The following is a 25,403-nucleotide window of genomic DNA, read 5'->3' as shown; positions in this document are numbered from 1 at the left end:
TTGCCTATTAGACCTTTAGAAATTAAAATGTTCTCAGGGTTGAAACATCACTACTTAAAGATACAAAACTTGTTACTGACGTACACAAAGAAATGACAGGTAATAATAATCAAAATAAACAATGTACCATGTGATGCTAATTCTTCCTTTCAGGGTTCGTTTAACGAAGCATCAGACCTTCCTGGGTTTGCATTTAATCCTCATTCAGTCATAAAATTAGAATTTTATTTTATTTTTTTTTTTTTTTTTGTGAAAAAGCATTTTGTACAATCGGTTCACGTCTGCTGAGCAATATAAAACATAAATACGAAATTTGATTGGAAATTTGCAATTGTTGCGTTGCAACGCGTTATTACACCACGTTAAAAAGTAACGGCTGGAGGCAGAGGTTTGGCTTTGTAAGTTTATTGACAGTTGACATATGATTGTTGTAAACTGTCTTCTGGACTTTGTGGTTTTGTGTCGAATGTGATCGGCACGCCACACTTTTGTATTCACTGTGTTATGAAAGTTTTCCAAAGCTCCAAGAGGTTAATAAACAAATGTATTTACCTAAAAGGTTGTTTTGTTCAAGAAACTAATTGTATTGAGTTCTTGGGACGTATATCACATCCAATTTTCAGCATTTATGTTTCGTGAAAAGAATGAAGTGGCATCAAATGAAATATGTACAACCTTTTAATGCTTGGAGCAGGTAAGTAGATTTTATCCATTTAATCACAAGTAATTTCAGTGCTTTGCTTTAAGTTGTATTCAGCCATAAGTACCATAAAAAAAAGACTATAATAAAGGCAAGAAATAGGTTACAAACAATCATAGTCTTTCTTGAGATGTAAACATTGCAGAACATTTTATAATCTTAGAAAAAAGATTCATTTTGCATTGTTAAATTGTTTATTACTGGTAATTGTTGGTTCCAATTACATGAAATGTTTTGTCCTTCATATCGTGCATGCTGGAATTTTTATTGACCTACAGAAATAAACTCTAGTTTTTAATGTGAAATGAGTCAAGAGGTCAAGTGTTGGTCATCTGTACTTTACTGCTTTCAGTCTTTGGACCCTGGACGAATGCTGAAATGAGGAATGCGGAGGAGAAGATGCTCAGATGTCTGAACACTTGGAGTCAGAGCACATCACACACACACTGCCAGGCTCAGAGGAGGCTGGAGACGAACCTGAAGCTTCTAGGATGAGTAGAAACACACCTTGAGAAGTTAACACAAAGAAAAAGAAATGGACAGAGGACAAAGAATTCTTCTGACGCTGCTCAGCTTTGCAGCTCTTCTTGCTTTTGGTAAGTCTGTTTCTTCATTATATTTTTTTGTGGTGTGTTTGACAACCTTTTAATTTCAATAACTGAATTATTTTGTGCCAACCTCAGGGATTACTGACCCTGTTTTTAGATTGAAATTCTTAAAGACACATTTGTACTAAAAAAAAAAAAAGCAGAAATATGGGCTGAAACTGACTTTTTAAACTATGATGCATTTTGATGGAAGGTAGCTGTTGAAAACATTAATTACATGATGTGTTTTGTACTGTAGGTTTGAAAACTGTACACGACAGCACATGATGTGCATGTCTGTGATTGAAGGGGACTCGTGAACCAAAATCTCTTGTAAAGAGATTCAAAACTAAATTCTCCTCTAATCAGAGCAGAAGATTTAATCATGAATCAGAAGAAGCTTTACTTAATTTTTCTAACTTTCCTTCTTTGATGGTCTGTCGAAAAATAAAAATGTCTTGACTTCTAAAAACATATTTTTAAACTACCGTTTCCAACTAAACAACTTTAAACTGCTCATCTTAAAAATGGGACCAAAAAAATTATATTTTACTGTCAAATTTAGTTTCCTCCACCAAGTGTTTTGAGAAAAAAAAAGTTCTATATACTTAAGAAATAGTTTAGCTGGCTGAAGACTGTAGTATATTTTGTATTCTGACATATTTTCTATGTGGGCATCGAGCAGAGAGATAACATTAAGGTGATGAACACTTTGCATCAGCGGCCTTGTCGTCTTTCACCTAATTAAGATTGTATGAAAAACATGTGACTCTGGTGTTTCTGAAGTTGTTAAAAGTCAAACATTTACCCAATAATTTTTGGTCAAAGTTGACTGACCTGGCTGAACTGTGGATCTGTCATGGGACTTTTATGATTGACGAACATTCAAATGATTCACCAGCTTGTGAAATGTATACATCAACTCAAGTAACCAGTGAACTTCTTGTTTTCACTGTTTGCAGTCTTTCTGCTTGAAAGATATGTGGTACCATAATGATTAATAATCTTTTATCTTATACTCTTTCATGTGTTCAACAGCTGCATTCATTGGTTGAAATTTATAATAACTGCACACAGCAAAAGAGGAGCTTTTGTATTTCTGATGGCTGGACATGTGCTGACTCTCATATTTGCTGTTTTTCTATCTTCTTTCTTTTTTATATTTTCAGCCCAAAGCCAGTGTAACCCCGGCTGGAGGGAGTATGAGAACAAATGTTACTACTTTTCAAGCGATACAAAGACGTGGTTGGAGGCAAACGCGTTTTGTTTGGGGCAGAACGGCAACCTAATGAGCATTCAGGACATTCATGAGAGGGTGAGACATACACACACAGATTGAAATTTAATGAACGCTTTCTCATCATTTTACACTCTGTCTTTTTTTTTTTTCTAGTTATGGGTGAGGACACAAATCAGCACCGAGATCTACTGGATAGGCCTGAACGACAGAGTCACAGAAAATGTCTGGCAGTGGAGCGACGGGAGTCCTTTTATAGAATACTTATCGTATGTCATACTGTTTATTTGTTTAACTCATTAACTGTGTTCCTCTATTTAGTTCACATGACATCTACTACATGTCTGTCCATCTTAAAATAACAGTACTTCCATATTTTTACCCATTCAAATGTATTTTAGTTGGCTTTTTTTCATATCTGAATCAAAGGTCATGAAATTCATGAACATAACACGTGATTAAAATGCAGACTTGTATTTTTCTGACGTTTATCCAAAATGTTCTCGTCACTCCTGTTTCAGATACTGGATGTCAGGCCAGCCTGATAACTTGGGCGACTGCGGTCAGGTGGTTGGATCTGACTTTGGACAGTGGAATGATGAAAACTGTGACAACAAGAGGAAATATATCTGCAAGCACATCAACCGTAAGTCAGCTCGAGTGCAAACAATCACATTGATTTTTAGCGTCTCTGCAGCCACTCAGGCAACAAAAATAACTAAACTTCAAGTTGGAAGTGGAATCCAACCAGTCTTTTAAAATGCATGAGTCAGACCTACAATACTTTTTTTGTATAATTATTTTTAATAAAAAGTTCACTAAATTTTGCACACATCACACACTGTATGGTCCTTCTGGTTCCGGGGTTTGAGTATGAAGATCCACACTGTTTGGTTGTAGGGCTAAATTTTATGACGTAATAATTTGATGCCTGAACAACCAAAATTCTGCACCATCCGATCAAGCTTGCAACACAGCTTATTTTCTTTTGTATATCACTTGGTTATATTTTGTTTAAACTCGAGGGTTGTTTTCTTGGCATTTGACAGTTGAAAAAGCAGACAGGAAACACAGGAAGAAAGAGTAATGTAAAAAAATATTTTTAAAACCTGCATCTTTTACATCCACATTTAAATCGGTTCGTCGTCTTTTTCATCAAAACCTTCACCCCCTTAATCTTTACCAAACACTAAACTCAGGATATTACAACTGTTAAAGTTTCGTGTTTTGAACTGTGCTTTGTCACTGGGATGTTTACCATTTGAAATACAAACCTTTTTTTTTTTTCTCCAGAAAGCAGAGTTAAATTTCCACGAGACACAATGTTTTATCAAATTATTCTTCACTTGAAGGACTAATAACACTTGAAACATGTTTTCTTTTTCTGCTCCTCAGCAAATCCTGGCCCAAGCTGCGACATAGCCAACGGGTGGCGGCCGTATGGCTCCAACTGCTACAGGCTGAAGTCAAACTCACAGAAGAGCTGGGTGGCAGCCAGACATGACTGTGTGCAGGAAGGAGGAGACCTGGTGTCCATTATCTCAGAGGACGAAAACAATTATGTGGTGGGAACAATGGACCAAACTCATGTTGACATCTGGATCGGGTTCTCCACGCTGGTGAGAGGATCAGAGTGCATTGAGGCGTCCAGAAGATCACTAGCTTCTTTATGATTTGATATGAAGTACATGAATGTGAAGATGAGCTTTGTTTGTCCAGAAATGCAGCAAGATTTCATGTCAAGTTGAAGTGGGGAGCAGAGACCTTGCCTGGTCTGATGCTGCTCAAGGGACATATAGAAACTGGGCCCCCAATCAACCTGTAATGTAAGATATCCTATCGAAACACGAGGCATTTCAACTTTTAATATTCATTTTTTAAAATCACGGTTAAAGCTCGTGTTCTCCGACAGTGACACAGAGACTGGAACATGTGCTGCAATCGTCAAAGACGCATCAGGAGTATTTGGAAAATGGACGTCCCATGTGTGCAGATACGAGCGTCCATACATGTGTAAACGTCCGCTGAACAGTAAGCTGGATTGTATTGGAAAAACACACGGAGGACATTTCATGTTCTAATTATGATAACCTTCATCTTTGGATTCTGCTTTTCCTCCTTTTCCTCTAACCTTTTCCAAATGTTCCTCGCCTGCAGCCATCTGCCCTCCCGGCTGGCTGAGCTTCTCTGGCAGTTGTTACTGGATGGTCAGTAACATCAATCTGTTGACCACCTGGCACGAGGCTTTCACCAAGTGTTCTGACTTGGGGGCTCATCTTCTGATTATAAACAGGTAGGGAAGAATAATATAGCAACATTTCACAGTCAAAGACAAACTAACTTTAATGCAAGAAATAAAAACGGTGGTCTTCTAACAAATGGAAAGATAAATTCGTAACCAGTAAATGTTGCCCAGTTCAACACAATCACTGGTTTTGCTACTGCAGCCAAATTCAGCTAAATTTACTAAAACTGCTGAAAAATCAACATCTTTGTTTTGTTTTTATTTTGGCTGTTTTCATGTTACACTAGTGCGGCTGTAGACTTGTTTTGTTTTTTTCAACTCTGTCTCTTGAAAAGAAAAGCGAATAATTGCATTTCCCCAAACTATTGATTTGATTTAATAGACTCCTGACAAATATAGGAAAGTTTAATGTGGAGTTAAGAGCCACTTGTAGCCAGTTTAATTAGGATTTCAAGAATTCAGTCTGCACAGTTTCAAACAAAGTCTCTACTGCATTTAATCCCACAGAGGATAAAACTTATCTGTTATGTTTGTCTTGTTCCTCTTCTACAGTCAAGATGAGCAGTTTTTCATAAATGGGAAACTTCCAGACTTTCACCAAGTGGAAATTCCTGACATCTGGATCGGTTTATCAGGTACTCCACCGACTCGGTGCTTTCATCCCCGTAATGAAACAACTAAAAACACCATGTTACCTTTACAGGAGGTGTGATTTATGAAAAAGGTTTGTCATGTTAACAGATAAGGACCAGGACGGGCAGTTCAGGTGGGTGGATAAATCCGAGACTGAGTTTTCAAACTACGGTACGGGTTTCCCCAGAAACACTGCAGGATTCTGGGATTGTGGGCAGATCTTCACAGGTAGGACCTGCTCTCTGCCGCTCTCTATTCAGAAGGAGGCTGGCATTGCAAGACCAACATCCGCTGATTTTGTGTTCTTGTCCAGGAAATTATGACGGCAAATGGGAAACAACCAACTGCTTCAAGAGCCTGGGATACGTCTGCGAGATGACAGGTGGACAGAACCCGAAACCAACGTCAGCTCCTGGTTAGTACGACTTCACGTTCCCTCTTCACACACTGTCAGAGCTTCGTCAATAACTGTTTATTGTTTTTGTTTTTTCAGATTCCCACTGTGACAACGGATATTTGTTGTATGGGGCCTCCTGCTATCATTTCAAGTCCGACAGGGTGAAAACCTGGCAGGATGCCGAGGCTCACTGCACCAGCGAGCAGGGACACCTGGTCAGCTTCCACTCTCAGGAAGAACTGAGTTTCCTGACTGGTGAGCAGCTAAGAAAGCACTTTAGTTTGTCAAATTATCATGAAATTAGAAATAATTCATCTATAAATCATGTGAATGTTAGTGCAGGGACTATACAGAAGTAGTTTGAAATCAATGAGCTGTTCTTGTGTTGAATTTTGGTGACACGAATTGTCTTTTTTTCTGCAGCTCACATGCCAGGAGAAGCCTGGGTGGGACTGAACGATATCAGTGTCGAAAACCAGTTTGTATACAGCGATGGGACGCCTGCAGTAAGTAGCAAAGCCAAAAATAAAATCAACCTGTTTGACACCAACACTGTAAATGTGTGAAAAGGTTCCTGTCCCTATTCTACCCTATATGAAGATCCTATTTCTATCCTATATAATACAACCCCGTTTCCAAAAAAGTCGGGACGCCAACCAAAAACCAACATAAAAATGCTGAAAATGAGAAATTTGATTTAAAAAACAAAAAAACAAAAACATATGCTCATTTTGAATTTGATGTGATTTGTGATTTGTGAGTTTTAACAACACTCTGTAAACGTTTGGGAACCGATGAGACCATCGCTGGAGTTTTGAAAGTGAAATGTTGTCCCGTTCGATTTTGTGCTATTTTCTGTGGATGTCAGAACTTCCTGCCGTGGGCGCCCAACCAGCCGGACAACTGGCAGAACAATGAGGACTGTGTGCAACTCAGTGGAATGAATCACCACGAACCTGGGAAAATCAACGATGACTTCTGCACCTCCACAAAGGGATACATCTGCCAAAAAGGTGGGATACTTTCATTTACAGCACTTCATGATTTATTCATATGCCTACTTATTTTTATGATGCTTTATTTTGTAATTGTTCTTTGTCGTGTTTCTCCATAGCGAAGGGACAAGGACCTCCTCCTCAGCCTCCGACGTCTGGACCAGGTCAGCTTCGTCCTCCACTGATCAGACCTGAAACTGATCCTGAAGTCTGTCTGTGTTTATGTGTGCGTGAATGAGCTGTGGTGTTTGTTACAGGATGGAACGACAAATGTGGCTCCTGGGTGTCGGACGCCTTTAACGACTACTGCTACCTGTTCAACTACCTGTCGATGAGGACCTGGGCTGAGGCTCGAGCCGACTGCGTCAACCAGGGAGGAGACCTCATCAGTATCACTGATCCCTTTGAGCAGGCCTTCATACACGGTATAGGACCTTTACTTATTTTAATTCATGTTCTGATGTGTCATTTTTTTCTACACTCATCTGGATTCTGATTAGAACTAAGTTTTAGGTTTCACTAAAAGGTAATGATTCATTTTATTATCTTTAAATTAAATATTTCTATCTATTTTAATTTTCCCATAATATTTGGGGGTTTTTTTCCTCAAAATATTTCAACCACATAGTTCTTGAACTCTAATAATATTTGTCATCCTTTTTACAGTCTGTTGTTTAGTTGAAGCTGTTATGTGTTGATTTTTTTGTGCGACTGCAGCATCTTTGAATTTACTCCGATGGCGTTCGTTTGTGAGACAATCTGGTGAAAATAGGTGGAGTTTATGTTGCTCCCATACCCGTTGAGCACCTGAACTCACCTTAATTTGTGTTTTGTTGTTTCCCGTCAGGTTTAATCCAGCAGAGTCCCACCGGGATCTCCCTGTGGATGGGCGGCCATGACTCCATCACTGAAGGCGGCTGGGAGTGGACGGATGGCTCTCCTTTCCGATACGTCCGCTGGAGTGAAGGTTGATATGTCATCCTGTGATTTTCTGTGAGACATAAAAGATTATTACCTTGGGGAAAAAAAAAAAAATCACCTCGCATTCTCATCCTTCCTCACAGGAAACCCAGACAACTATTATGGCGAAGACTGCCTGTCTATATATATTAACGGCGGCTACTGGAATGACGACAACTGCGGGTACAAAAGAGGATACATCTGCAAGAAGAGAGGTGAGACGTGTTGCCTGAATTCTCGTTGACACTTGATGAAAAATGAAAAAAATTCAGACAATGTTTAGATTATTCATACATGTTCTACCTTACAGGGAAAACACCTGAGCCTCCTCCACCTCACGATGGTAACGATGACACCTCAGTGTTGTTTTGAAACAACCAAAGATTTCACGTGTTGTTTGATTCCTTCAGTGTCTGGTAAATAACGTCAGTAAATTCCTTTACTCGCAGGTTTTATGACGGCGCTGGTGTGCCAGGACTCCTCCGCCGTCCTTCATTGTCCACATGAAAGTGTTATTAACATCCAGGCCGCCTTCTACGGACGAAGCAAGGACGACATCTGTCCACAGCTGGATGGATCAACAGGTGCTGCTGCACATCAGTCGCTACAGTTACAAATGCAAAGAGGATAAAAACTGTCGCATTTCACAGCATCTGATAAAGTGCTTCTTTTTCATATATTTTGATCTATGCTTAACCAAAAGTTGTTTCTGTTCTGCAGGCAGCTGCACAGTAGAAGGAATCCTTCCTTTGTTCAGAAAGAAGTGTGACAACCGTCCTTTCTGCTTTGCGTACGCCCACACGGAGGTGGACCCCTGTCCCACTATTTCTAAATATCTGGAGATCATCTATACCTGTGAACAAAAAGGTGGGCTCTTTGTCTCCTTCTCCTTCATATCATTTTAGTATTAAAACCCAACTTCCATGTTTCCTGATGTATCACAGAATCCTCCTGTCATCGCTTCATGTTTATGTTTTGTTTTGTGCTTTTGCTGCTCACAGTGTGTCTGCACGGCCTGGGTGTCGAGAACGGGACCATCGCAAACTCTCAGCTCTCGGCTTCCTCCTCCGTCGGCTCCTTCACTCCCAGCAGAGCCCGTTTGAATGGAAACTCCTGCTGGATGCCTTTAGGAAACCGTAAGTGCCAACCAGAGACGTATGTGTATAAGAATGGACGTAGTCGCTGTGTCTGCAAAGGGAAGCCAAGGCAGGAAGTGCCTGAAGTGCGAAACCACCGAGAACCACTAGGGGCTGCCACCCAAAAAAACCTCTCGCTCCACAGACTCCCATTCAGAAAGTGTCAACTTCTCTCATGAAATACTTCGTAAATCTTTTCCGCAAGTGTCAGTGAACTTCACATCTTCTGATCAGTGTTCTGACGGTCCTTCTGAAAATAATTCCTTAAAATATTAGGCATTAATCAGAGGTATGTTTGGTATGTCTGGTTTGATTTGATTCACATGGCTGAGGAGCAACTAGGTTGCAGTTATATGGTCACTGCTGGTTTCAAAAAACCAAGACAGCAATTTCCAAAATAACAGACTTGAGGCTTCAAAATGGCAGTTAGCCAGTTGGTAGCAACCCAGCGGCCACACATGAAATATGTTTGTTAATAATAAAGGTCTTGATTTGATACTAAAGTTCAGGCTGGTCATGATTTCACATTGACCTGACACAACATCTCATGTCTCCTCTTTCAGCCACCTCGAGCTGGATTCAGGTGAACCTCGGCCAAACCAGGAAAGTAACAGGGATCGTGATCCAGGGATGTCCTCAGAACGACCACTGGATCACCAAGTTCAAGATGCAGCACAGCATGGATGGAACGACCTGGACCGACTACACAGCTGACGGGGCGGTGAGTCAAACCTCCAACTTTCCAAGAGCTCAGCGCCTTCATGGTGGAAAATGCACCGTTTATCTTGCCTAAATAATCATACTGTATTCTCCCAATTTCCAGTTTTTACCAGGTTCAACAGACAGAAACACTCCTGACACTCAGCTGCTCGGTACGCCTGTCGCAGCTCAGTTCATCCGCATCCTTCCGCTGGAGTTTAACGGTCAGACGGGCCTTCGCTTCGACGTCTTAGGATGCACACCCGACTGTAAGGAAACCAGTTTACCAGTTTTAGAAGCACACATTCAAATTCCAACATGTGCAGTGATGAGGTTTTTTTTTTTCTTTCTTTACTGATGGTTAATGATATGAACTGTGGTTCAACAGATGCAGTTGCATGCGCTAGCACTCCCAATTTCAACCTCAACAATGATCGAATGACGTGAGTAAAACCTAAAATATTTCACCACATACAAAGATGTTCTGCTGCATGTTATTTAGGTGAGATTTCATCATCATACGGCCTACTTATATGACCATGTTTTCTAGTGTCCATTGTCCAGCAGGCTGCGCCGATTCTTACTACAGAGTGTTTGGCACGTCAGTCTATCGTGGGGTATGTGCCTTTATTGTCTTGGCTGTATCACAATAAGGTATTTTGTCTGTTGATACGTGATTCTCTCTCTGCGACAGGACTCGAACATCTGTGCAGCAGCTATCCATGCTGGAGTGGTGCTGAATGAGGTCGGAGGAGACTGCACTTTGCTGAAAGCTGAAGGAAAGGACTTCTATGCCGGCTCCACCAAGAATGGCATCACCTCAAGACAGTGAGTAGAGTTTTATAATCTGATTTTTTTCTTTCTTGTCCAGAGACGCTAATTCCATAATAAATCGCATTTCTACAGATTCGATGGAAACTTTGCCGTGTCTTATTCTTTTGCGGATGGAGGTGAGTTGAGATGCATTTATAATTTAAACTCTCTTCTCTGAGCAGACTACATTTTTTAACGTGTTATTCTGTTCAGTTCATGGTAATTCTAATTCTGAATCACTTTGTTCCTCTCTCCCTCAGAGCTGAGATGTTCGGGACCCGACTTGTTTGAGTTTGGAGAGTTCTGCTACAACCCTTTCAGACAGAAAAAGACGTGGCACGATGCCCGGGACACCTGCAGGAGTCTGGGTGCTGAACTCGTGTCCATCCGCTCCATGACGGAGCAGAGCTGGCTGGAGAGCTACCTGTACATGGGTATGATTTTTATGAAAGTAGGAGGTGAAAGTCAGAAAGTAGAATGGAGGCACACGTAAAGGGAACAATTTAATCTTGTATTCGTTCCCACAGAACACATTGAAAGGCTCTGGTTCCGTTTTGATTCTGTCATCTCTAAATAATATCATGTGACTGGATCACTTTAGTCTATTTGTTGAGCAACATCCCAGTTGTCCTCCTCTCCAGCCGACAGTGACATCTGGACTGGTCTGAATGACCTGGTCGTGACCGGTATGTTCGCATGGACTGATGATTTCTTGGTGACCTTCACCTACTGGGCTCCGGGGGAACCCAACAACCACGACGGGTTCACCGAGGACTGCGTTAAGATGTTATATCAGGTGAGAAACATGGAAAACCTCACATATTTCCCTCTACATGGATCTAGTGACGCATGTTTCTGCTCATAAAAGTGTGCATCACAGGGAGAAATTTGGTTGAGAATTTGATGTTAATTTCCTTTTTGTTCCAGACTGGCCGATGGAACGACGTCTCCTGTACAGAACTTAACTTCTACATATGCAAAACGCCCAAAGCACATTACCCCCTTCCCTCTGTACAGCCCACTGTGTACGGATGTCCTCAGGTAGAATATCATTGCTTTTCTATGTTCTTTTCAAGCTAAGACTCACGATACACGAGCTCTGATGCTGACTGAGGGAGAGCTATGGTAGTTTGGTGTAACTCGTTGGTGCTCGCTGTGCCTCAGGGCTGGAAGGCGTACGGCTACGACTGCTACTGGATGGAGGAGACGCCCAGGAGCTGGTCTGATGCTAAAGCCTTCTGTGGAGAGCAGGACAGCTTCCTGCTGCACATCGGAGACGTGTGAGTTGGATGAAAGTAAAGTTGGATTAGAAAGATTATGGATGCATGTTCTGCACCTTTAATGCTCAGTGTTGTATAACAAGCTAGAATGGTGGAGCTTCCGATTCACTATTGAGAGGTGATGAATCAGATTGACGAATTAGATTTCTAGTAATCTCTTTTTTTCCACCGCAGCTATGAGCAAGCAATTTTACAGTGGTAGTGTCAGGAAAGACGGGTATATGGTGGATTGGCCTGCGAGCTCATGGAGTGGGAGGTGGAGGGGTGGGACTACGTCTGGGACAACGGCTTGCCTCTCACCTTCACCCACTGGGACAGAAACCAGCCAGGTACTGATCCAACGCTGACCTGAACATCAGCGGGACAGTAAACATGTCCACATCAGAAAACACTAAGCTCCTTCGTGTCTCTAGATAACGGGGATGGTAACTGTGTGGCCATGACAACGGGTCAGGTCGGTGGTTTCTGGGACGACAAGCTGTGCTTGGACAAATACGCCTTCATCTGTGAGAAACCCAGACCCGACATCACCCCGCCCACCAAGGCCCCGACTGCTCCTCCTGCACAGGGCTGTGCTGACAGCTGGACGGCGCTGCCCCACTTCAGGAACTGTTACAAGGTAATAACTGAACATCTGAAACCACGACTCTCTGCAGGCATCACCAGGTCACAGGCTGATTTTCTTGTACTGATTCACTGCAGCTCTTCCACAATGTGGACTGGTCCCAGAAGAGGAGCTGGGACACAGCGCACGAGGACTGTGCTTCCAGAGGAGCTAATCTGGTCAGCATCCACAGTCAGGAGGAGGAGGAGTTTCTGTCCAAGTACAGCAAAGGCAGCAGCAAGTGGATCGGCCTCAGTCACAGCCACACAGGAAGCGGTGGGTATAGTGTGTGTTTTACAGACTGGACCCTGGTGGAAGCTAAACCGGATCTAAGTAAAGAAAAAAAACAAAACTAATTTTGCAGGATATACTTGGAGCGACGGCACACCCCTGTCCCACACCAACTGGGGTCACGGCGAGCCCAACAACCACGAGGGCCGCGAGCAGTGCGTGGAGATGGTGAGCAGCACCAACGGGACCGTCTCCTGGTGGAACGATCTCAACTGTGACGCTCATCAGGACTGGATATGTAATGATCGCCAAGGGAAAAAACCCCATCTTGCCCCCAGTGCCTCCACCTCCTCTGCCAGGTAAACTTCCCCTACAATGCATCTGTTCTTCTTGAACAGAGGGAACCAGACACAACCATGTCGAGCGTTAATTTAGAGATGAGTTTCAGAAATCTTGGACTTTTAATGTTTCAAAATACAAATGTAAAACGTGAAGGTGAAAAGAGACACTAATTTACTACTCTAGTCAGTTTATTTCATGTATTTATTTATGTCTTAGCCTACATTAGATAATCTAAAACACATTAAGTACTTAATCAAAAAAATTTTGGTTTAAAACATCTGCAAAACTAGTAACAGATTGATTGAGGGGATTGAGGCTTTTTGTAGCATAAAATAAAAGCTTTTTTTTTTTTCTTCATACTTCAACCATCAGCTCCTGACTGTGGCAGCAACCCCGGCTGGAGGAAGAACAAGAACGTCTGTTACTACTACAATGACACCGACATCGTTGACTTCCACACGGCCATGAGGCGCTGCCACGAAGAGAAGGCCTTACTCGTGTCCATCCATAACACAGAGGAACAGACCTACGTTAACAGCATGGTACGTCTCTTTTCTTTTCTTTCTTTTTTTTTTACCTCTTTAGACTTCATTATGTTAATTTGATGTTTTACCCGCTCCTCCAGGTGGGAACAGGACAGGTTTCTGCAGCCTGGATTGGAATGAGCATGTTTGGCATTGCAAATGGACAGTACATGTAAGTGTATTTCTAACTGGAATTAATCTGAAGGGAAAATCTAACCTCAGAAAAGACACCATTTTTTCCTTCATCTGAGCAGCAGACTGACAGACTAACATCAGAGATCAATTTAAATCACCCACATGAAGCCATCATTCCTCCATTATCACTGAACATCTGCAAATGTGTCTACTCTAAAATGTAAAAATATGTGACTATCAGACTGCTAATTCTGCTCCAGGCAGGATTTTATTTTTATTACACGTATACAAAATGTCAGTTGAGAAGATTTCTCTGTTTTACCTGCTCAGGTGGGTCGACTTCTCTCCTGTGACATACACTCACTGGAGTCCAGGCGAGCCCAACAACGCCAACGGGGAGGAACAGTGTGTGCAGATGAACAGACATCAAGGTATAAACTAGATATGGCTGTGTTTTTTTTGTGTTATCTATATTTACCAAACAACTTCCCGTGCTGACGTGTACGATGAACTGTGGCTTGTTAAGGTGGATGGAACGATGCCAACTGCGGTCGGGCTGGAGCGGGCTACGTATGCAAGAAGCTCCCCGGAGATGTCCACACCCCTCCTCCACCCACACAACCCTGGGAGGGAAACTGTCCTGCAGGTAACACACGAACGATTTAATGTATAAATCATTAAAAAGTCATCCTACAGTATGTCGTCCAAAATATGAAAAAAAAAAGTCACACTATAGCATGTCGTCCAAAATATGGAAATTATTTTGGACGACATGTCTATAATATGACTTTATTTTCCATATTTTGGACGACATGCTATAATATGACTTTTTTTTCATTATTTTGGACGACATGCTATAATATGACTTTTTTTCCATAATTTTGGACGACATGCTATAATATGACTTTTTTTCCATATTTTGGACGACATGCTATAATATGACTTTTTTTTTCATATTTTGGACGACATGCTATAGTATGACTTTTTTTCCATATTTTGGACGACATGCTATAGTATGACTTTTTTTTCATATTTTGGACGACATGCTATAATATGACTTTTTTTTCATATTTTGGACGACATGCTATAATATGACCTTTTTTCCATATTTTGGACGACATGCTATAATATGACCTTTTTTCCATATTTTGGACGACATGCTATAATATGACTTTTTTTTCATATTTTGGACGACATGCTATAATATGACTTTTTTTTTCATATTTTGGACGACATGCTATAATATGACTTTTTTTTTTCATATTTTGGACGACATGCTATAATATGACTTTTTTTTCAAATTTTGGACGACATGCTATAATATGACTTTTTTTTCATATTTTGGATACATGCTATAATATGACTTTTTTTTCATATTTTGGACGACATGCTATAATATGACTTTTTTTTTTCATATTTTGGACGACATGCTATAATATGACTTTTTTTCCAAATTTTGGACGACATGCTAATAATATGACTTTTTTTTCAAATTTTGGACGACATGCTATAATATGACTTTTTTTTCATATTTTGGACGACATGCTATAATATGACTTTTTTTTTCATATTTTGGACGACATGCTATAATATGACTTTTTTTTTCAAATTTTGGACGACATGCTATAATATGACTTTTTTTTTCATATTTGGACGACATGCTATAATATGACTTTTTTTTCCATATTTTGGACGACATGCTATAATATGACTTTTTTTCCATATTTTGGACGACATGCTATAATATGACTTTTTTTTCCATATTTTGGACGACATGCTATAATATGACTTTTTTTCCATATTTTGGACGACATGCTATAATATGACTTTTTTTCCATATTTTGGACGACATGCTATAATATGACTTTTTTTTTCCATATTTTGGACGACATGCTATAATATGACTTTTTTTCCATATTTTGGACGACATGCTATAATATGACTTTTTTTTTCCATATTTTGGACGACATGCTATAATATGACTTTTTTTTTCCATATTTTGGACGACATGCTATAATATGACTTTTTCCATATTTTGGACGACATGCTATAATATGACTTTTTTCATATTTTGGACGACATGCTATAACATGACTTTTTTTTCATATTTTGGACGACATGCTATAATATGACTTTTTTTTCATATTTTGGACGACATGCTATAATATGACTTTTTTTTCATATTTTGGACGACATGCTATAATATGACTTTTTTTTCATATTTTGGACGACATGCTATAATATGACTTTTTTTTCCATATTTTTGGACGACATGCTATAATATGACTTTTTTTCCATATTTTGGACGACATGCTACAATATGACTTTTTTTTCCCATATTTTGGACGACATGCTACAATATGACTTTTTTTTTCCATATTTTGGACGACATGCTATAATATGACTTTTTTTTTCCATATTTTGGACGACATGCTATAATATGACTTTTTTTCCATATTTTGGACGACATGCTATAATATGACTTTTTTTTTTCCATATTTTGGACGACATGCCTATAATATGACTTTTTTTTCATATTTTGGACGACATGGCTATAATATGACTTTTTTTTCATATTTTGGACGACATGCTATAATATGACTTTTTTTTCATATTTTGGACGACATGCTATAACATGACTTTTTTTTCATATTTTGGACGACATGCTATAATATGACTTTTTTTTCATATTTTGGACGACATGCTACAATATGACTTTTTTTTCATATTTTGGACGACATGCTACAATATGACTTTTTTTCCATATTTTGGACGACATGCTACAATATGACTTTTTTTCATATTTGGACGACATGCTACAATATGACTTTTTTTTCATATTTTGGACGACATGCTACAATATGACTTTTTTTTCATATTTTGGACGACATGCTACAATATGACTTTTTTTCCATATTTTGGACGACATGCTACAATATGACTTTTTTTCCATATTTTGGACGACATGCTACAATATGACTTTTTTTCATATTTTGGACGACATGCTACAATATGACTTTTTTTTCATATTTTGGACGACATGCTACAATATGACTTTTTTTTCATATTTTGGACGACATGCTATAAAATGACTTTTTTCATATTTTGGACGACATGCTATAACATGACTTTTTTTTCATATTTTGGACGACATGCTATAAAATGACTTATTTTTCATATTTTGGACGACATGCTACAATATGACTTTTTTTTCATATTTTGGACGACATGCTACAATATGATTTTTTTTTCATATTTTGGACGACATGCTACAATATGACTTTTTTTTTTCATATTTTGGACGACATGCTACAATATGACTTTTTTTTCATATTTTGGACGACATGCTACAATATGACTTTTTTTTTCATATTTTGGACGACAATGCTATAATATGACTTTTTTTCATATTTTGGACGACATGCTACAATATGACTTTTTTTCCATATTTTGGACGACATGCTACAATATGACTTTTTTTCCATATTTTGGACGACATGCTACAATATGACTTTTTTTCCATATTTTGGACGACATGCTACAATATGACTTTTTTTCCATATTTTGGACGACATGCTACAATATGACTTTTTTTTCATATTTTGGACGACATGCTACAATATGACTTTTTTTTCATATTTTGGACGACATGCTACAATATGACTTTTTTTTTCATATTTGGACGACATGCTATAAAATGACTTTTTTTTCATATTTTGGACGACATGCTATAACATGACTTTTTTTTTCATATTTTGGACGACATGCTATAAAATGACTTTTTTTTCATATTTTGGACGACATGCTATAAAATGACTTTTTTTTCATATTTTGGACGACATGCTATAACATGACTTTTTTTTCATATTTTGGACGACATGCTATAACATGACTTTTTTTTCATATTTTGGACGACATGCTATAAAATGACTTTTTTTTCATATTTTGGACGACATGCTATAACATGACTTTTTTTTCATATTTTGGACGACATGCTATAAAATGACTTTTTTTTCATATTTTGGACGACATGCTACAATATGACTTTTTTTCCATATTTTGGACGACATGCTACAATATGACTTTTTTTTCATATTTTGGACGACATGCTACAATATGACTTTTTTTCCATATTTTGGACGACATGCTACAATATGACTTATTTTCCATATTTTGGACGACATGCTACAATATGACTTTTTTTCCATATTTTGGACGACATGCTACAATATGACTTTTTTTTCATATTTTGGACGACATGCTATAATATGACTTTTTTTTTCATATTTTGGACGACATGCTACAATATGACTTTTTTTTCATATTTTTGGACGACATGCTACAATATGACTTTTTTTTCATATTTTGGACGACATGCTATAACATGACTTTTTTTCCATATTTTGGACGACATGCTATAATATGACTTTTTTTCCATATTTTGGACGACATGCTATAATATGACTTTTTTTCCATATTTTTGGACGACATGCTATAATATGACTTTTTTTCCATATTTTGGACGACATGCTATAATATGACTTTTTTTCCATATTTTGGACGACATGCTATAATATGACTTTTTTTTCCATATTTTGGACGACATGCTATAATATGACTTTTTTTCCATATTTTGGACGACATGCTATAACATGACTTTTTTTCCATATTTTGGACGACATGCTATAATATGACTTTTTTTCCATATTTTGGACGACATGCTATAATATGACTTTTTTTTCCATATTTTGGGACGACATGCTATAATATGACTTTTTTTTCCATATTTTGGACGACATGCTATATGACTTTTTTTTCCATATTTTGGACGACATGCTATAATATGACTTTTTTTTCCATATTTTGGACGACATGCTATAACATGACTTTTTTTCCATATTTTGGACGACATGCTATAACATGACTTTTTTTCCATATTTTGGACGACATGCTATAATATGACTTTTTTTTCCATATTTTGGACGACATGCTATAACATGACTTTTTTTCCATATTTTTGGACGACATGCTATAACATGACTTTTTTTCCATATTTTGGACGACATGCTATAATATGACTTTTTTTCCATATTTTGGACGACATGCTATAATATGACTTTTTTTTCCATATTTTGGACGACATGCTATAATATGACTTTTTTTTCCATATTTTGGACGACATGCTATAATATGACTTTTTTTTCCATATTTTGGACGACATGCTATAATATGACTTTTTTTTCCATATTTTTGGACGACATGCTATAACATGACTTTTTTTCCATATTTTGGACGACATGCTATAACATGACTTTTTTTCCATATTTTGGACGACATGCTATAACATGACTTTTTTTCCATATTTTGGACGACATGCTATAAAATGACTTTTTTTTCATATTTTGGACGACATGCTATAACATGACTTTTTTGTCATATTTTGGACGACATGCTATAACATGACTTTTTTGTCATATTTTGGACGACATGCTATAAAATGACTTTTTTTTCATATTTTGGACGACATGCTATAAAATGACTTTTTTTTCATATTTTGGACGACATGCTACAATATGACTTTTTTTTTTCATATTTTGGACGACATGCTACAATATGACTTTTTTTTCATATTTTGGACGACATGCTACAATATGACTTTTTTTCCATATTTTGGACGACATGCTACAATATGACTTTTTTTTTCATATTTTGGACGACATGCTACAATATGACTTTTTTTTCATATTTTGGACGACATGCTATAATATGACTTTTTTTCCATATTTTGGACGACATGCTATAATATGACTTTTTTTTCCATATTTTGGACGACATGCTATAATATGACTTTTTTTTTCCATATTTTGGACGACATGCTATAACATGACTTTTTTTCCATATTTTGGACGACATGCTATAACATGACTTTTTTTCCATATTTTGGACGACATGCTATAACATGACTTTTTTTTCCATATTTTGGACGACATGCTATAAAATGACTTTTTTTTCATATTTTGGACGACATGCTATAACATGACTTTTTTTGTCATATTTTGGACGACATGCTATAACATGACTTTTTTGTCATATTTTGGACGACATGCTATAAAATGACTTTTTTTTCATATTTTGGACGACATGCTATAAAATGACTTTTTTTCATATTTTGGACGACATGCTACAATATGACTTTTTTTTCATATTTTGGACGACATGCTACAATATGACTTTTTTTTCATATTTTGGACGACATGCTACAATATGACTTTTTTTCCATATTTTGGACGACATGCTACAATATGACTTTTTTTTTCATATTTTGGACGACATGCTACAATATGACTTTTTTTTCATATTTTTGGACGACATGCTACAATATGACTTTTTTTTTCATATTTTGGACGACATGCTATAATATGACTTTTTTTCATATTTTGGACGACATGCTACAATATGACTTTTTTTTCATATTTTGGGACGACATGCTACAATATGACTTTTTTTCCATATTTTGGACGACATGCTACAATATGACTTTTTTTCCATATTTTGGACGACATGCTACAATATGACTTTTTTTTCATATTTTGGACGACATGCTACAATATGACTTTTTTTTCATATTTTGGACGACATGCTACAATATGACTTTTTTTTCATATTTTGGACGACATGCTATAAAGTGACTTTTTTTTCATATTTTGGACGACATGCTATAACATGACTTTTTTTTCATATTTTGGACGACATGCTATAAAATGACTTTTTTTTCATATTTTGGACGACATGCTATAAAATGACTTTTTTTTCATATTTTGGACGACATGCTATAAAATGACTTTTTTTTCATATTTTGGACGACATGCTATAACATGACTTTTTTTTCATATTTTGGACGACATGCTATAAAATGACTTTTTTTTCATATTTTGGACGACATGCTATAACATGACTTTTTTTTTCATATTTTGGACGACATGCTATAAAATGACTTTTTTTTCATATTTTGGACGACATGCTACAATATGACTTTTTTTCCATATTTTGGACGACATGCTACAATATGACTTTTTTTCCATATTTTGGACGACATGCTACAATATGACTTTTTTTCCATATTTTTGGACGACATGCTATAACATGACTTTTTTTCCATATTTTGGACGACATGCTATAATATGACTTTTTTTCCATATTTTGGACGACATGCTATAACATGACTTTTTTTCCATATTTTGGACGACATGCTATAATATGACTTTTTTTCATATTTTGGACGACATGCTATAATATGACTTTTTTTCCATATTTTGGACGACATGCTATAATATGACTTTTTTTTTCCATATTTTGGACGACATGCTATAATATGACTTTTTTTTCCATATTTTGGACGACATGCTATAATATGACTTTTTTTTCCATATTTTGGACGACATGCTATAACATGACTTTTTTTCCCATATTTTGGACGACATGCTATAACATGACTTTTTTTCCATATTTTGGACGACATGCTATAACATGACTTTTTTGTCATATTTTGGACGACATGCTATAACATGACTTTTTTGTCATATTTTGGACGACATGCTATAAAAATGACTTTTTTTTCATATTTTGGACGACATGCTATAAAATGACTTTTTTTCATATTTTGGACGACATGCTACAATATGACTTTTTTTTCATATTTTGGACGACATGCTACAATATGACTTTTTTTTCATATTTTGGACGACATGCTACAATATGACTTTTTTTTCATATTTTGGACGACATGCTACAATATGACTTTTTTTTCATATTTTGGACGACATGCTACAATATGACTTTTTTTCCATATTTTGGACGACATGCTACAATATGACTTTTTTTTCCATATTTTGGACGACATGCTACAATATGACTTTTTTTCCATATTTTGGACGACATGCTACAATATGACTTTTTTTCCATATTTTGGACGACATGCTACAATATGACTTTTTTTTCCATATTTTGGACGACATGCTATAATATGACTTTTTTTTCATATTTTGGACGACATGCTACAATATGACTTTTTTTTTCCATATTTTGGACGACATGCTAAAATATGACTTTTTTTTCATATTTTGGACGACATGCTATAATATGACTTTTTTTTCATATTTTGGACGACATGCTATAATATGACTTTTTTTCATATTTTGGACGACATGCTATAATATGACTTTTTTTCATATTTTGGACGACATGCTACAATATGACTTTTTTTCCATATTTTGGACGACATGCTACAATATGACTTTTTTTCCATATTTTGGACGACATGCTACAATATGACTTTTTTTTCATATTTTGGACGACATGCTACAATATGACTTTTTTTCCATATTTTGGACGACATGCTACAATATGACTTTTTTTTCCATATTTTGGACGACATGCTACAATATGACTTTTTTTCCATATTTTGGACGACATGCTATAATATGACTTTTTTTTCCATATTTTGGACGACATGCTACAATATAACTTTTTTTTCATATTTTGGACGACATGCTACAATATGACTTTTTTTTCCATATTTTGGACGACATGCTACAATATGACTTTTTTTTCATATTTTGGACGACATGCTACAATATGACTTTTTTTTCATATTTTGGACGACATGCTATAAAATGACTTTTTTTTCATATTTTGGACGACATGCTATAAAATGACTTTTTTTTCATATTTTGGACGACATGCTATAACATGACTTTTTTTTCATATTTTGGACGACATGCTATAACATGACTTTTTTTTCATATTTTGGACGACATGCTACAATATGACTTTTTTTTCATATTTTGGACGACATGCTACAATATGACTTTTTTTCCATATTTTGGACGACATGCTACAATATGACTTTTTTTTTTCATATTTTGGACGACATGCTACAATATGACTTTTTTTTTCATATTTTGGACGACATGCTATAATATGACTTTTTTTCCATATTTTGGACGACATGCTATAATATGACTTTTTTTTCCATATTTTGGACGACATGCTATAATATGACTTTTTTTTCCATATTTTGGACGACATGCTATAACATGACTTTTTTTCCATATTTTGGACGACATGCTATAACATGACTTTTTTTCCATATTTTGGACGACATGCTATAACATGACTTTTTTTCCATATTTTGGACGACATGCTATAAAATGACTTTTTTTTCATATTTTGGACGACATGCTATAACATGACTTTTTTGTCATATTTTGGACGACATGCTATAACATGACTTTTTTGTCATATTTTGGACGACATGCTATAAAATGACTTTTTTTTCATATTTTGGACGACATGCTATAAAATGACTTTTTTTCATATTTTGGACGACATGCTACAATATGACTTTTTTTTTCATATTTTGGACGACATGCTACAATATGACTTTTTTTTCATATTTTGGACGACATGCTACAATATGACTTTTTTTCCATATTTTGGACGACATGCTACAATATGACTTTTTTTTTCATATTTTGGACGACATGCTACAATATGACTTTTTTTTCATATTTTGGACGACATGCTACAATATGACTTTTTTTTTCATATTTTGGACGACATGCTATAATATGACTTTTTTTCATATTTTTGGACGACATGCTACAATATGACTTTTTTTTCATATTTTGGACGACATGCTACAATATGACTTTTTTTCCATATTTTGGGACGACATGCTACAATATGACTTTTTTTCCATATTTTGGACGACATGCTACAATATGACTTTTTTTTCATATTTTGGACGACATGCTACAATATGACTTTTTTTTCATATTTTGGACGACATGCTACAATATGACTTTTTTTTCATATTTTGGACGACATGCTATAAAGTGACTTTTTTTTCATATTTTGGACGACATGCTATAACATGACTTTTTTTTCATATTTTGGACGACATGCTATAAAATGACTTTTTTTTCATATTTTGGACGACATGCTATAAAATGACTTTTTTTTCATATTTTGGACGACATGCTATAAAATGACTTTTTTTTTCATATTTTGGACGACATGCTATAACATGACTTTTTTTTCATATTTTGGACGACATGCTATAAAATTGACTTTTTTTTTCATATTTTGGACGACATGCTATAACATGACTTTTTTTTCATATTTTGGACGACATGCTATAAAATGACTTTTTTTTCATATTTTGGACGACATGCTACAATATGACTTTTTTTCCATATTTTGGACGACATGCTACAATATGACTTTTTTTCCATATTTTGGACGACATGCTACAATATGACTTTTTTTCCATATTTTGGACGACATGCTATAACATGACTTTTTTTCCATATTTTGGACGACATGCTATAATATGACTTTTTTTCCATATTTTGGACGACATGCTATAACATGACTTTTTTTCCATTATTTTGGACGACATGCTATAATATGACTTTTTTTCATATTTTGGACGACATGCTATAATATGACTTTTTTTTCCATATTTTGGACGACATGCTATAATATGACTTTTTTTTTCCATATTTTGGACGACATGCTATAATATGACTTTTTTTTCCATATTTTGGACGACATGCTATAATATGACTTTTTTTTCCATATTTTGGACGACATGCTATAACATGACTTTTTTTTCCATATTTTGGACGACATGCTATAATATGACTTTTTTTCCATATTTTGGACGACATGCTATAACATGACTTTTTTTCCATATTTTGGACGACATGCTATAAAATGACTTTTTTTTCATATTTTGGACGACATGCTATAACATGACTTTTTTGTCATATTTTGGACGACATGCTATAACATGACTTTTTTTGTCATATTTTGGACGACATGCTATAAAATGACTTTTTTTTCATATTTTGGACGACATGCTATAAAATGACTTTTTTTCATATTTTGGACGACATGCTACAATATGACTTTTTTTTCATATTTTGGACGACATGCTACAATATGACTTTTTTTTCATATTTTGGACGACATGCTACAATATGACTTTTTTTTCATATTTTGGGACGACATGCTACAATATGACTTTTTTTTCATATTTTGGACGACATGCTACAATATGACTTTTTTTCCATATTTGGGACGTCATGCTACAATATGACTTTTTTTCCATATTTTGGACGACATGCTACAATATGACTTTTTTTCCATATTTTGGACGACATGCTACAATATGACTTTTTTTTCCATATTTTGGACGACATGCTACAATATGACTTTTTTTTCCATATTTTGGACGACATGCTATAATATGACTTTTTTTTCATATTTTGGACGACATGCTACAATATGACTTTTTTTTTCCATATTTTGGACGACATGCTATAATATGACTTTTTTTTCATATTTTGGACGACATGCTATAATATGACTTTTTTTTCATATTTTGGACGACATGCTATAATATGACTTTTTTTCATATTTTGGACGACATGCTATAATATGACTTTTTTTCATATTTTGGACGACATGCTACAATATGACTTTTTTTCCATATTTTGGACGACATGCTACAATATGACTTTTTTTCCATATTTTGGACGACATGCTACAATATGACTTTTTTTTCATATTTTGGACGACATGCTACAATATGACTTTTTTTTCCATATTTTGGACGACATGCTACAATATGACTTTTTTTCCAATATTTTGGACGACATGCTACAATATGACTTTTTTTCCATATTTTGGACGACATGCTATAATATGACTTTTTTTTCCATATTTTGGACGACATGCTACAATATAACTTTTTTTTCATATTTTGGACGACATGCTACAATATGACTTTTTTTTCATATTTTGGACGACATGCTACA

General features: G+C 36.2%; 1 protein-coding gene across 1 annotated transcript in view; it reads left to right on the top strand.

Annotated features, from left to right (window-relative positions):
- The first annotated feature begins 1,235 nt into the window (after positions 1-1,235).
- LOC138204947 (uncharacterized) overlaps positions 1,236-25,403 on the top strand; it is a 36,609-nt gene continuing 12,441 nt past the window's right edge. Inside the window, 43 exon segments of the mRNA XM_069160524.1 lie at positions 1,236-1,296; positions 2,457-2,602; positions 2,681-2,793; positions 3,046-3,170; positions 3,920-4,143; positions 4,244-4,350; positions 4,437-4,555; positions 4,682-4,817; positions 5,322-5,404; positions 5,511-5,630; positions 5,716-5,817; positions 5,896-6,054; positions 6,223-6,305; positions 6,668-6,812; positions 6,914-6,958; positions 7,052-7,219; positions 7,642-7,761; positions 7,859-7,969; positions 8,065-8,097; positions 8,204-8,338; positions 8,475-8,621; positions 8,756-8,890; positions 9,454-9,611; positions 9,714-9,858; positions 9,978-10,032; positions 10,140-10,206; positions 10,284-10,417; positions 10,496-10,539; positions 10,663-10,836; positions 11,044-11,198; positions 11,330-11,443; positions 11,567-11,682; positions 11,857-11,867; positions 11,870-11,949; positions 11,951-12,011; positions 12,096-12,301; positions 12,385-12,562; positions 12,651-12,817; positions 12,819-12,876; positions 13,232-13,401; positions 13,485-13,555; positions 13,849-13,949; positions 14,045-14,164. Coding sequence (XP_069016625.1) covers positions 1,236-1,296; positions 2,457-2,602; positions 2,681-2,793; positions 3,046-3,170; positions 3,920-4,143; positions 4,244-4,350; positions 4,437-4,555; positions 4,682-4,817; positions 5,322-5,404; positions 5,511-5,630; positions 5,716-5,817; positions 5,896-6,054; positions 6,223-6,305; positions 6,668-6,812; positions 6,914-6,958; positions 7,052-7,219; positions 7,642-7,761; positions 7,859-7,969; positions 8,065-8,097; positions 8,204-8,338; positions 8,475-8,621; positions 8,756-8,890; positions 9,454-9,611; positions 9,714-9,858; positions 9,978-10,032; positions 10,140-10,206; positions 10,284-10,417; positions 10,496-10,539; positions 10,663-10,836; positions 11,044-11,198; positions 11,330-11,443; positions 11,567-11,682; positions 11,857-11,867; positions 11,870-11,949; positions 11,951-12,011; positions 12,096-12,301; positions 12,385-12,562; positions 12,651-12,817; positions 12,819-12,876; positions 13,232-13,401; positions 13,485-13,555; positions 13,849-13,949; positions 14,045-14,164 — 5,002 coding nt within the window.

This window comes from Embiotoca jacksoni, unplaced genomic scaffold, assembly GCF_022577435.1.
Source record: "Embiotoca jacksoni isolate LCO1_2020_lvr unplaced genomic scaffold, fEmbJac1.0.p SCAF_10, whole genome shotgun sequence".
Taxonomy (NCBI): domain Eukaryota; kingdom Metazoa; phylum Chordata; class Actinopteri; family Embiotocidae; genus Embiotoca; species Embiotoca jacksoni.
The sequence above is the reverse complement of the archived record's forward strand: the minus strand, read 5'-3'. Positions and strand labels throughout refer to the sequence as shown.